This window comes from Rhododendron vialii, chromosome 2a (assembly GCF_030253575.1).
Source record: "Rhododendron vialii isolate Sample 1 chromosome 2a, ASM3025357v1".
NCBI lineage: Eukaryota > Viridiplantae > Streptophyta > Magnoliopsida > Ericales > Ericaceae > Rhododendron > Rhododendron vialii.
The window spans coordinates 5,372,425-5,384,863 of record NC_080558.1 but is presented as its reverse complement, the minus strand read 5'-3'; the positions used below and the strand labels follow the sequence as shown (position 1 = coordinate 5,384,863).

General features: G+C 39.3%; 2 protein-coding genes across 2 annotated transcripts; one reads left to right on the top strand and one right to left on the bottom strand.

Moving 5' to 3' along the window:
* Positions 1–51: 51 nt before the first annotated feature.
* LOC131316697 (uncharacterized) lies at positions 52–4,040 on the bottom strand. Its single transcript, XM_058346132.1, has 5 exons — positions 3,845–4,040; positions 3,626–3,742; positions 2,667–2,762; positions 2,478–2,576; positions 52–654 (listed from the first exon to the last, which is right to left on the bottom strand). Coding segments are annotated over exons 1-5 (585 nt in total). The 5' UTR covers positions 3,846–4,040; the 3' UTR covers positions 52–382.
* Positions 4,041–7,055: 3,015 nt separating this feature from the next.
* On the top strand, positions 7,056–7,709 carry LOC131316699 (mitochondrial import receptor subunit TOM9-2-like). Its single transcript, XM_058346135.1, has one exon. It carries the CDS (start codon positions 7,134–7,136, stop codon positions 7,452–7,454), a length of 321 nt encoding a protein of 106 aa, XP_058202118.1. The 5' UTR covers positions 7,056–7,133; the 3' UTR covers positions 7,455–7,709.
* Positions 7,710–12,439: the final 4,730 nt, after the last annotated feature.

The window sequence follows — 12,439 nt, the reverse complement described above, 5'->3', positions numbered from 1 at the left end:
AAATAACCAGAATTCCTAGATTATCTACCACCAGAACATAGGAGCAACATATTTATCTTGAAAATCAATTTTCTTTGTATCTCCGATACTATAAAGTGCTCAAACGTTTCCTTTCTCCTTCGACAATAGTATAACAAAACACGTAAAAGGGTCGAGACAAAGTAGCTACTTTTCATATACAAAACCTCTTCATTGTTTCTTCAGAAGAGTAACGCCTTTATCGTGTAAACTTGTCATTTCTCCAAGCTCACAAAAGCCATGGATAGACAGATGGTTTGATATATCCAGTTAATAAGCCTCCGGTTATGTGAAAGTCCACTCAAAAAGGTTGAACACCATTCTAATCTCAAACTCCTTAGAGCTTAACTTCCGAGTTGGGTTTTCATTTTCCGAGGTGCACTCTCTGTGTTGGATTGGCTATTGTTGAGCGTCCTTTTACTTTTAGTTCACTTTTACTATCACCAGCTTCCTTGGACTCTCCTTTCTTGGTTATGGAATTTTCGTTAGTGCTTTGCTTGGGTGTAACCTTGCATCTGGTGTGCCTGTTTTGGCACAAATTATGATTCTTCAAATCTGAAAGTAGTTCTGCTTTAGCCTTGCTTCGGTTTCCAATCACCCCATCCTTGTTTCGGTTTCCAATCATCCCATCATTATCTAAACACAAAAGAACAGATGTATTCAGTGTCTGAGGCAGAAAAATAGTTCAGGAGGGGGAGAAACATTTGGTAACAGAAGCGTCTGAAACACCAGACCTTGGTAAACCTGATTCCAACTCATGACAACGATTTACTGTGACACATAAAACACACACCTAGCAAGGCTGCAATATGTATAATGAACAAGACTATTGCACCTATTACACTCTAGACGTAACCAAAATCTGTCATTAAAACACACTAAATGATGAACGAGTACTCTGAATGGAGATAGCATATAATGAGGAACTTTTGGGGTTGAGTTCTACCCAAGACCGTATAACAACCTAGTCTATCAAAGCAAGGATATATGACAACACATTGCACACCGCAGAAAGTAATACTTGAAAAGAAAATTCAGCAACAAAAATTCAGATTCAATGTCTTGTTCACTTTTTTTATTTTTTTCTGTCGACAGTGGTTTTCTAGGACTCCGTCCCGACTACTCTCTTGGGTACGTGTAGTCTTTCGTCCCATATATAGTAGGTATGAACCGAGTCTAAGCCACGGGCATAGTTTCAAGGGGAGTGAGGAATTGGATATTAAACCATGTATTACTACGTTAATGTTGGGGTACACCCAAGAGGAGTGGGTGTGAGTGTAGGGGATTGTTAAGGAAATGAATCTCACATTGCTTGGGAGTAGAATAGGTGATCACTTAATAATATCTGGGACCTCTCCAATCATTGCCAATTGATTTTGAGATGGACATAAAGTTTTTACATGGTATCAGAGCAGGGCCCGTTCGACCCCATATTTTATAAAAAATTCATAATCCATGCCCCACGATGATAGGACCCAAAAAGTGGCCACACATGACAGACCTCAAACGCGGCTACACGTGAGGGGGGATGTTAAGGAAATGAATCCCACATTGCTTGGGAGTGGAATGGGTGATCACTTAATAACATATGGGACCACTCCAATCATTGCCAATTGGTTTTGAGATGGACATAGAGTTTCTACAGGGATTATTACCCTTGGTTTCTTTTCTCCCTTTTGTTTGGACTGCCGAAGGCAGTGGCGTGTGGGTGGTGTGTGCCAGACAGTGAGAGTGAGGCAGAGAAAGTGTGAGCGGAGAGCTCCCCCAACGGGGGGAGCGGGGCTCCTCAGAGATGCCCGGAGAGACTGTCGGAGAGCCACCGGAGTGAGGGAGAGAGAGAGAGGAGTGGGGAAGCCTGTATGTGGCTATCCTGGTGAGGTTTTTTCATACTTGTATATGGAATTTATACATAGTGGAGTCTTTCCTCGGATATCTCTCGTTTGTGCTTGGTTGATTTCGTGCTTGTGCTTGGGGTGCGGATTTGAGGGTCAGGGTCACGACCCATCAGAATCACACTAAAGCATTGTGTAAACATCTCCAATAATGGTCAAGTTCTATCAGACTGCAGTGTGGCCAATAATTGTCCTTTCAAGTTCTGTGACCCGAGGAAAACTCCCTACAGATGAAACCAAAAATTCTTCTTCATTGTTCCTGTCTAGCTTGCTTATTACTGTACAATGGGCAATCACATCGTGGAAAACTACAGATTCTTCTAGACGATAGTTATTCCAGATAATGGAGTACGCAGAAAACCCGATAACTACACTAGTGCTAAATATCAATATCTATTGAAAAGGTAATCCAAAACCATTCAGACAAAGTTCTTGGGTAATCTATATCTAAGGAACAGTTGGTATAAGCATCTTAATCCTATTTATGATAATCCTTCTACATCCAGCAGAGATCAGTGTTAATTATAGAATCCAAACAAACATATATGCAGTGATAAATAGAAGTACCGGGACTTGATAAGACAGCACGTGGCCGCAGGACTGAAGTAGCTTTAACATTTTGTTTGTTGTCCTCCGCATCTTTCACTTTGTTGTCACTCTTGCCTTCTGCTGTTAATCAATAGTAGAGCCAACTAACCAAAGAGTCAACACTATGCGAAATATCTTATGAGAATCGTATGGGTTAAGGATTAAAACCTTTGGATAAAGGAGTCATACGAATCACTGAATTCGAGATATGTGACTCTGGAATTCTCACGACAGATCGTGGTGAATCATCTTCACATTCGGTGACTGTAAATAACAACGAAGTGGTCAAAAAGAGGGATAAGTACCAATTAAGTACCAATTTAGGCACTGAAAGATATGGCAATAGCAGTGTATCATCTATCCAGCATTAGAGAGTTGGAGAAATGGCCATTTCAGTGCAACTTTTTCTAGCTATGCGGTATTGGAAACAGTTGATGACTCGTCTTTCCCCTTTAAGACTAACAGCCCCTTTGGATGGCGAGGAAGGTGAGAAAAGAAAAGAAAGGAGAATCCTTTCACTTATTTGGTTAACTATAAGAGACAAGAAATTTGAGAGAAAAGAAGAAGAAAAAAAACAAGATGAATCTTTATTGGTTCATTTTATTTCTCACCAAATCTCATCACTCTTTGGTAAGATTTGGTCAGAACTCAGAAGCCAAATCATTTCTTTCTCTCCTGTCCTCAATCCAAAGGGCCTGTAAGGACTAAAACCATCACTCCAAGCTAGAATTGAAGGCAACCTTAAACTCCCATAAGCCTTAGATAGCTTAAGATGACAATAAACTCAAAGAAAAAACTTCTTTTATCTAATAAGAACAAAGGTCCACCAAAGAATTCTCACTTCCGAAGGGACTTCGAAATCCAGGCCCCCCCAGTTAACGAAGTTTACAAAATCTTCAAATTTCAACTCTTATCAACTCCCCACTTGAGAAAAGTGGTCTATCCATCCTCCCATTAGAAAAAGCTAACAACAATCTAACCTCCCTATGACTTCCTAGAATAGCAAATCAATCACATATATGATCGAAAAAACCTTAGAAACCCATTAACTTTCTACCAATGATCCTAGCAGAATAGCTGAAAATCAAGGTCTAATGTCTCAATATAAACCCTGAGAGCTAGTATACCTGAAGAACTAAGATCATGTATAGGGCGAGATTCAAAATCCTTCAAAGTCCCCTCATGAACTTTGAAAGCTATTAGATCATCTTCCCCTAGTTCCCTCACCTTCACCTTTGGATACACTTCAAAAAAACAAGAAAAAAAAACCCAATTAGCAAACAACAACAGAGAGATAGAATCTTGTCCAAAGTCGAGAACAGCAAAAACCCAAATCAAGAACCAACTTGATTTTTCTCTTGCAGCTGCCTGAGGTGATAGGAAAACAGCAATCTGAAGAAGTTTTGGGTTCTGGGTCAGAGATCTTTGAAACCAGAACGCAAATGGAGAAACACCAAAAACATGCGTTGAAGATTTGAATATGTAGTGGTGGGTGCCACGGAATTTTAAAGCAATAAAGTTGTTGTCTTTTGCTGACTTCAATGGAGATTATGGAAATCTATTGCCTTTTTTATGGGGAAGATTATGGAAAAAAAAAGAATGTAATCTCTGTACTGATGCTGAGGTCAGGTCAATGGTTTAGTGGGGAACTTGGGCAGCGGTGGGTATGTTGGCTTGGATTCAAGTGATTATTCAGTTTCTTGTAATACTGCCACGTCATATTTTAAATTTTTTTTGTATCACACATTAATATAGGAATCATATATTTGGTGGTTAAGTTCATACTAATATATAACTAGTGAGAAAAACTTTCGAAGCATCACTTGTCGACACGACGTGTTCCAAAAACAAATAAGTAGGAGTAATAATTTTTCGTTGGATTCACACCTCCTGTGGCACTCAAATTTGGAATCAGATGCGTTTTCCCAACGGCACTATTAACGGTTTTGCACGTTTCCCTCTGCTCCTTTTGTGTCCTACCACTTTTGTGTATTTTACATTGGGCTGCCTTGATAATTGGGACAAGCACAACTTGACTCCATTTGTTTTAGATAATTACACTTCTACCATAAGGAGCATGTATAACAGCCTAGTCAAAAGTGTACTTATTTTTTGAATAAAAAGTGATGTACTATGAGAGAATGGCATATCTCGTAAAGCATAAAATAAGTACTTAAAAAATAAGAACCTTAACGGAACGAGGTACGCTCATTAAGCAATAAACTTACTCTAACTTAATCTAAAGGGGAAGAAAATTAGACCCTACGATGAGACTCGAATTCAGGACCTTGTCCTCTGTAAAAGAAGCACCTAATCACTTCGACTTAAGGGTCATCATCGGGCCGGCATAGCCCGTCCAGTCGCTCCCTAAGCCCGCCTACGGGTTGGGCTGAGCGGGCTTTTTTCTTTTTGCGGGCCGGGTGGGTCGGGCTATGTTTCTTAAGTTGAAGCCCAAGCCTGCCCACGGACTAGTCCAATTGCCAAGCTGGTGAGCCAAAATTCTGGCAGGTTCACGGGCTGGACCGCACAAATTTTGAAAAGAAAGGTGGAAAAAAGGAAACTTAAAAAGTTTGCGTGAAAAAACTACACCCCTAGTTTTTTTTAGTAAATACTACACCCCTAGATTATTGTCCTCGAGCAGAAAAGGACAATGATTAAATAATAAATAAAAAACATTCAAACATTCTTTTTTTTTTTTTAATGCCTTGGAACATTTGGATGGGAATGACATGCAGTAAAGCTACATATGCTTAGTCTTCAACAACATAAGGAAGGAATGGTTATGCTCCCAAGGCCACTGATTTTTAGGCTATCGAACGGGTTTTACGAGCAGGTATCACTGGTAGGTTCACGGGCCAGGCCGGCAAGCAGGCTGAGTAAAAATTCATAGGCCCAAGCTCGGCCCATGAAAATTTTGGGCTGGGCTAGCCCGCCCGTTGGATAGGCTCGGGGCGGACAATAGTCCGACCGGGCGGGCGGGCTTCGAGCGGGTCACGGGCCTTCGGGCTAAATGATGACCCTTACTTTGACTATCCTTTTTGTTCTCGAGCCTTAGCTACATGTAAGAGCTCATGATGATCCAACTTAAGAATTACGAGGGAACTGTGGTGTGAGGCCTTACCGTAATTACAAAAACCCATGGGATATCAGTGTAATTGACCCCTTTTTTTGTATTTATATCACTTTGATTCTAGCCCAAGTTTTTTGAATCTGGCCCTTCCAAAGGCCCAAAAATTGCTACTGGCCCAAAACGAGCACCACCCCCATTCTTTTATCTTGGTATACACACCACTTCCTACTTCTAATCAAATCAAGCTACTCAAGTTTGATATCGTCAGGGCTGCAAACGAGCCGAGCCGAGCCGAGTTTTAGAGTGTTCGAGCTCGGCTCGGCAAAAATTTAGTTGGCTCGAGCTCGGCTAGAGCTCGTGACGAGCTGCAGGACTCGAGCTCGAGCTCGGCTCGATAGGTATTTACGGAGCTCGAGCTCGGCTCGTTCGGCTCGTTTATGAAACAAATAAATATAAATATATATATAAATAAATATAAATATGTAAATATATATATATAAATATATATATAAATATATTATATAATTGAGCTCGCGAGCCAATTCGAGCCGAGTTTCGACTAGCTCGAGCTCGGCTCGTTTCATAAACGAGCCCAGGACTCGAGCTCGAGCTCGGCTCGTTTTTGTCTTGAACCGAGCCGAGCCGAGCCTAGCCATTATCGAGCCGAGCTCCGAGCCGCTCGCGAGCGGCTCGGATCGTTTGCAGCCCTAGATATCGTATTAGCTCGTCAGAAATGTGTGTCAAATTAATTTATTACTATTACATAAATAAATAAACTAAATTTGAAATTTTATTCAAAGTTTCGTTAAAATTTCAAACCAAGCTCGAATTAGCTGAATGATAAAAATGTAAAATAATCAAGATTGGTTCATGTTAGGCTCAATTAAAGATCATTTGAGTTCGACTCGTTTCTTAAACAAGATATTCTCGAACATAATTTAAGAAAGCTCGTTAATGTTTCAAACCAATATCGAATAAGCTACGCGTTAACTCATTCAGCTTATAATGTGCAAAAAATTTAAACACTCGTCACATTGCCTACGTGATCCTTCCAATCATTTACGTTGCCAAAATACGATAGGGACCTTATCCTTCACTTTTGTTTTGCAGTTGGGAGCTTAGTCACATAATTCTTCAAAATGGTTTGTGCTCGTGCTCTTAATTCTCACACTCAAAAATTTTAGTTATTCGGAAGGTTTTTGGAAGACACTTTCACGCGAATCACGCTCACGCTGACACACATTGTGTGGTGGCTTTTTTTATTTGTAGGGAGTACTCAATGACAATGGTACATGATACTTCAGAGCTAAGTCACATAATATGCGGGCGGGTACGAGAGCAGGTGTATGAGTGCGAGCGTGAAAACGTCTTTCAAGAATCTCTCAAACAATTAAAATTTATGAGTGTGAAGATTAAGAGCGCAAATCGAAAATTAAGTGCGGAAGGGCCATTTTAAAAGATTATGGAAGCGAATTATTGTTGCATCATTGGCCCTTTCTGCCTTTCGGCTCGTTTTATCGCCCCTGCCATCTTTCTCTGCGTATACAAACAAATCTCTCTCTCTCATGGCGTCTCAGGGCAAAAACCGCCTCTCCAAACACAAACCAAACAACAGCAATGACGACGACGGCATCCTATCCAGAATCTCAACCGGAGTCTCAAACTCGCCCGTTCTGTACAGCGGCAAGAAAGTGGCGTCGAACGCCGCCTGCGCAGCGAAGCGCCTCCTGAAAAGCACCGGAAAGGCAGCGTGGATCGCTGGCACCACCTTCCTCATCCTCGTTGTTCCCCTGATCATCGAGATGGACCGGGAGCAGCAGATTAATGAGCTGGAGTTGCAGCAAGCTAGCCTCCTCGGCGGCGGCGGCGCCGTGGCTGTAAAGTGAGGTGGTGTTGACTGGGGGAGGTTCGGAATGAGAGGAGATTAGGGTTGGGGTTAAGTTCATTTCTGAGGTTTGTTTTATTTGTTTTTATTTGGATGTTCATGGTGGTGGATGAATGTACTCACGAATTTGGTTGCTTTATTTGCCTCTTCGGCTTTTCACTTTTTCTTTCTTTTATTACTCATATGTTATGCGCATCTTAATTAATCTTGTGATCAATTCTACTGTTTATTAACAGTGGCCTAATTAAAATCAAAATTTTGTCTTGGATGCTAATCCCAAAAGAGTTGACAGTGAAACTAGTTAATACTCCCTCCGTCCCAATTTATTTGTCCCAGTTTTATTCTAATCGGATAAAAAAACTCGTTATATCTTTAAATTGATAATGAATTTTATACTGTATCCAATATGGATCTTGTTTGATAGATTTCGATTTGTTCTATAATACAATGTTTTCAAAATTACCTAAAACATTATAAATTACAAGATATAATCAATCGAAAAGTGGCACGAACTCTTAAAAGTGACAATTAAATTGGGACGGAGGGAGTATAACCAACTGAGATAACTCAGTTGGCGGACTCTTGCATCTTACCAGAAGGTTAGGAGTGTGAATCCTCCCACCTGGGTGTGGATGTTCTTTCCTTAATTGGCTTTTCATTTCATTCTTTATTTCTACCCTATATAAAATTGGCTTATTTCTAGTATTTGTTGAGTTATTGGACTTGGTTGCAGTGGCGGAGGCATATGATGCCCAGTGGAGGCACAGGCCCACACTAGATGGATTTGTTTTTTTTTTTTTTTTTTTTTGCATTTGTAAAAAAAAAAACCTTAGAAGTTTTAGTGTATCACGTTCGAAAAAAAAAAAATCATTGAGGGCATCACCAGATGGTATCTCAATATGTTCTTTTCCAACACATATTCGTGTGAGATTCAAGAATAAATACTATGAATCCAATATAAATATGTGATGGAGAAGGGTGTTGGGGCACAACCTAGTAAGGTCCCTTAATCACTAAATAACTAAATTACTCAAAAGGAAGCCTCCATTCACTGAACATTCGCCTCCAAACCACCACGTGTTCAAGGAATTATAAGTATAGATTATTGTCTTATTAGAAAATGCAAATCAAGCGACGCTTCTTTTCGCCCTTTCTCTTATTTCTTTATTTTTCTTCTTAAATCTTTTAATAAGACCTCTCTCTTTTGTATTTGAAGATGATTCATTTAGACCACTCGGGAACTTATAAATTTATCTGCAAGATATGATATTTTTATTTTTTTTCTTTGTTATTTTAATATTATCTAATAGCGAAACACTTTTCAAATAGAAATAAGTCTTGAATAAATAGTGCAAAAGAAAAATCAAGGCATGTTAAGTGGTAAAAAGGAGATAGATAATTTTCTGTTTTTCACAATAACGTCACGTGTATGAATTGTGCCTCCATTGGTGCGATTTTCTGGCTACGCCACTGCTTGGTTGTCTCGTAGACTCTTATCGTTGATGCAGTGTTCCGGATTTATACTTTGCAGTATTTCATATATGATGATATAAAATGATCTCTTATATTGATTGACAAAAAAAAAAAAAACTAGTTAATATGTTTTTTGAACTGGCTTTGAAAAGGAAAAGGTAATGATGTAAAATGACCTCTTATATCGATGAAAAAAAAAACCTAGTTAATATGTTTTTTGACCTGGTTTTGAAAGGGAAAAAGGGTCATGTCCAGTCCTGTATGTACGTCGGTTACCAATCTGTTACCCAAATTATGCAACCTAGAGGGGGGCTGAATAGGATTGCTAGTAATAATTACCAATAAAAATTTATCTCTAACAATATATGCAAACAATAAGTATGCAATCAAAATAGAGAGATAGAGAGATAGAACCCGTTTATAGTGGTTCGGTCCGGATTTGTCCACGGTCCGGCCCTACTCCACTTCTCCTCAAGCAATTACTTGAAGGTTAGACTAATCTTTAAAAGATTACAACTTGTAAGTCTTGCGGGTGCTTACAAGAACCGAATGCCTCTAGCTTTCCCGAGGAGCTAGCACAACCGCAAGAATTTTCTCCGAAAACTTCTCAAAAACAATTACACCCAAATTCCAACCCGAATTTGGTCTTCTAAGCTTTCAAGTGTTTGACTCAAACACTCACTTAGGAAATACAAGTATGTGAAGAAGGTATGAAAATTATCGCTCACGACTTGTACAAATTTTCTCTCAAGAATAATATGAAAGTGGAAGAACAATGAGAATTTTTGGCTTTGATTTTTTGAGAATTTGCTCTTGCAATAATATGGAATGTTGTAGCTTGTGTATGTACTCATTAATGAGTTCTTGATGCCTTATATAGCCATCCATATGCTTCCTAGCCGTTGGAAACTAGCCGTTGGAAACTAGCCGTTTGAAACTAGCCGTTTGATAGAGTGGTCATCCGGGTGGTCGTCCGGTTGTCACAGCTTTCTGTTCAGACAGCCGGCTTGTCAGCCGGTTCGTCAACCTGTGGCTCACAATTTCATCTAAATAAACCGTTAAAGCATGTATTGAGCTCAATAAAGTCTTTGTAAATATAAATCATGAATCCAAGAGACTTTATGCTATATTTCAAGGTCACGAAAATATTTAGTTCGGGAATCGACTTTTCGATAATTTTGTATTTGCCGAATAAAAATATCATTGAATTAATCATCAAAATAATTAATAGAGATGCATATAAATTTTCACAAATTATAATGCATACATTTTTCAACAATCTCCCCCTTTTTGATGATGACACAAAATGATAGTTTTTATTCAAGTAGGAGTTATGCCAATCTCCCCCTTAATACATGCACCAAAGCAGTTATCTATGATCAACGAGTAATAGCAATAATCATCAGATCATAGCAAGCAATTTTTTAAATTTGCCCAAAATGGCAAGATAGATCAATTAAAACTTGGCTTTTTCTCCCCCTGTGACATCATAAAAAAAAACTAAAAAGAGAAAAACAATAGGGCCATGGTTCCAGCACCATGCCGCTCTTGCCCTGTAGCACTCTATCTTCGTTCATTGAGAGCTTGGCGTCCTTGATTTTCGTATTCTCGAATAATGGCTGCTACAACGGCAGCTATAATGCCAATCCAATACCACAGAGTATCCACATTTACATTCCATCCGAACCATGGTGGTATTCTCATGGTAAGTAACGCACACAGCAGAATGAAGATAAAGAGTTGCATCCAAATGGTTTGGATAAACAACCTGAACTCTGCTCGTTCGGCATCTCTTTCGTAAAACTCAATCGGTAATCCTTGCGGTATGTTTGCCATTGCTCGATTTTGAAGTATAGAGATTTGGAGAGTTTTAGGCCGAGAAAGAAGGAGAGATAGATAGATGAGGAGATAGAGAGAGTGTTGTGGAATTTATAGAGTATGAGAGAAGTGTTTGGAATGCTGCGCCGAATTGTTTGAAATGCTGCGCCGAATTGTTTGAAATGCTGCGCCGAAAGAGAGATAGATGAAGAGATAGAGATAGGATAGGGGATGCGGTAGAGATGCGGCGCCGAAAGAGGATAAGAATAGGGGAAGAAAATTGTGTTCGGGTGTTTATTGTTGTGTCCCCTTAATACATGCTCCCCCTAAAAGAGAGCTTTTTAAAGAATGCGAGGGGTATTACCGAGAATGATTATCCCTGCAAGCTTAGAGACAAGAAATTCATATCGGCGAAGTATATAAGAGACAATTTAAGCACTAAGCCATGAAGTTCAAACAAACTAAGTGTAACAGACTTAATAAATCAGAGTTAGCAACGCAAAAGCTTGAATAAGTCTCAATCCTCACGGTTGTCCGGTTGGACATCCGCTTGGACATCCGACTGACTGTCACGACCCTGACCCGCCCCTTGAGGTCTTAATCATGACAAATGCCAGTGATTTCTAGCAGAGGGCTCCCAAAAGACAGATTTCCAAAACCCACGAAATTATCAGCATATAACAGATTTGTTCAAGACTCAAAATAAATGATCAAACTTGATTCTTGTACATCTAACCAACACTTAAACATGTAAAGAAGGTAGGAGATCCCTACCTCGAGGGTTAGAAGCAAGCCCGAACATGGAGGAAACCTCAAAGTGCTCTGATCATGATTCTTCTTCGATCAATAGGAAGATCTCGTCGCGTAGAACAACTTTAGTACTTGGGATTTTTCCGAAATCTCATTCTAAGGCGATGAAATCGAAGAGAGAAGTTTGGAGGAGAGGTGAGAAAGAGAGAGAGTCGGTCGAGGGAGTAGAGAGAGAGAAACGTGTGTGTGTCTGCCCGGAAAAGAAAAGAAATATATGTGGGGGAGAATTATCCCCTACACACACCTTCACTTATACACCCATGCATATTACACTTGCATCCCGAACTTCTAAATTCTAGCACATTCGACATCCGAACTCATTCTCCATTTTATATCACAACTCATGCCTTAATAAAACATAAAGAATTATGGAAATAAAATACGGGTCTCTACACTGACAAATGCAGGTTAAGTCCAGAAAACGTTTAAGAGGAGTAGCATTAAAGACCATAAAACTGTTTTTCTGCATACCAAACACAGGAAAATGAATCATATGATAAAATGTTTGGAGGGTGATTTCTTTATCAAGATCATTTGTACTCTCCATCAAGTATGATATTTACGAATTCAATCAACTCAACATTGAATTCAAAAAAAAACTTTTGACATCAAGAACACAACTTTTTCATAAATGATTAGACATGCCGAGTTCTCGTCGAATGAAACAAAATTGTTCTTCACCAAGGGGTTTTGTGAAAATGTCCGCCAATTGCTTGTCGGTACTAATAAAGTTAAGTTCAATATCCCCTTTTTGAACATGATCTCTTATAAAATGATGTCTAATCTCAATATGTTTTGTTCGAGAATGTTGAATTGGATTCTTGGTTAAGCTAATTGCACTAGTATTATCACATTTAATAGGAATATGATCATATTGCAAATTGA

Coding starts and splice junctions, on each gene's coding strand:
- LOC131316699 (XM_058346135.1), top strand. CDS start 7,134: ATGGCGTCTCAGGGCAAAAACCGCCTCTCCAAACACAAACCAAACAAC.
- LOC131316697 (XM_058346132.1), bottom strand. Junction 2,577..2,666: donor TATGACTCCTTTATCCAAAG/GTTTTAATCCTT, acceptor GATTAACAGCAG/AAGGCAAGAGTGACAACAAA. Junction 655..2,477: donor TGCTGTCTTATCAAGTCCCG/GTACTTCTATTT, acceptor TTTTGTGTTTAG/ATAATGATGGGATGATTGGA.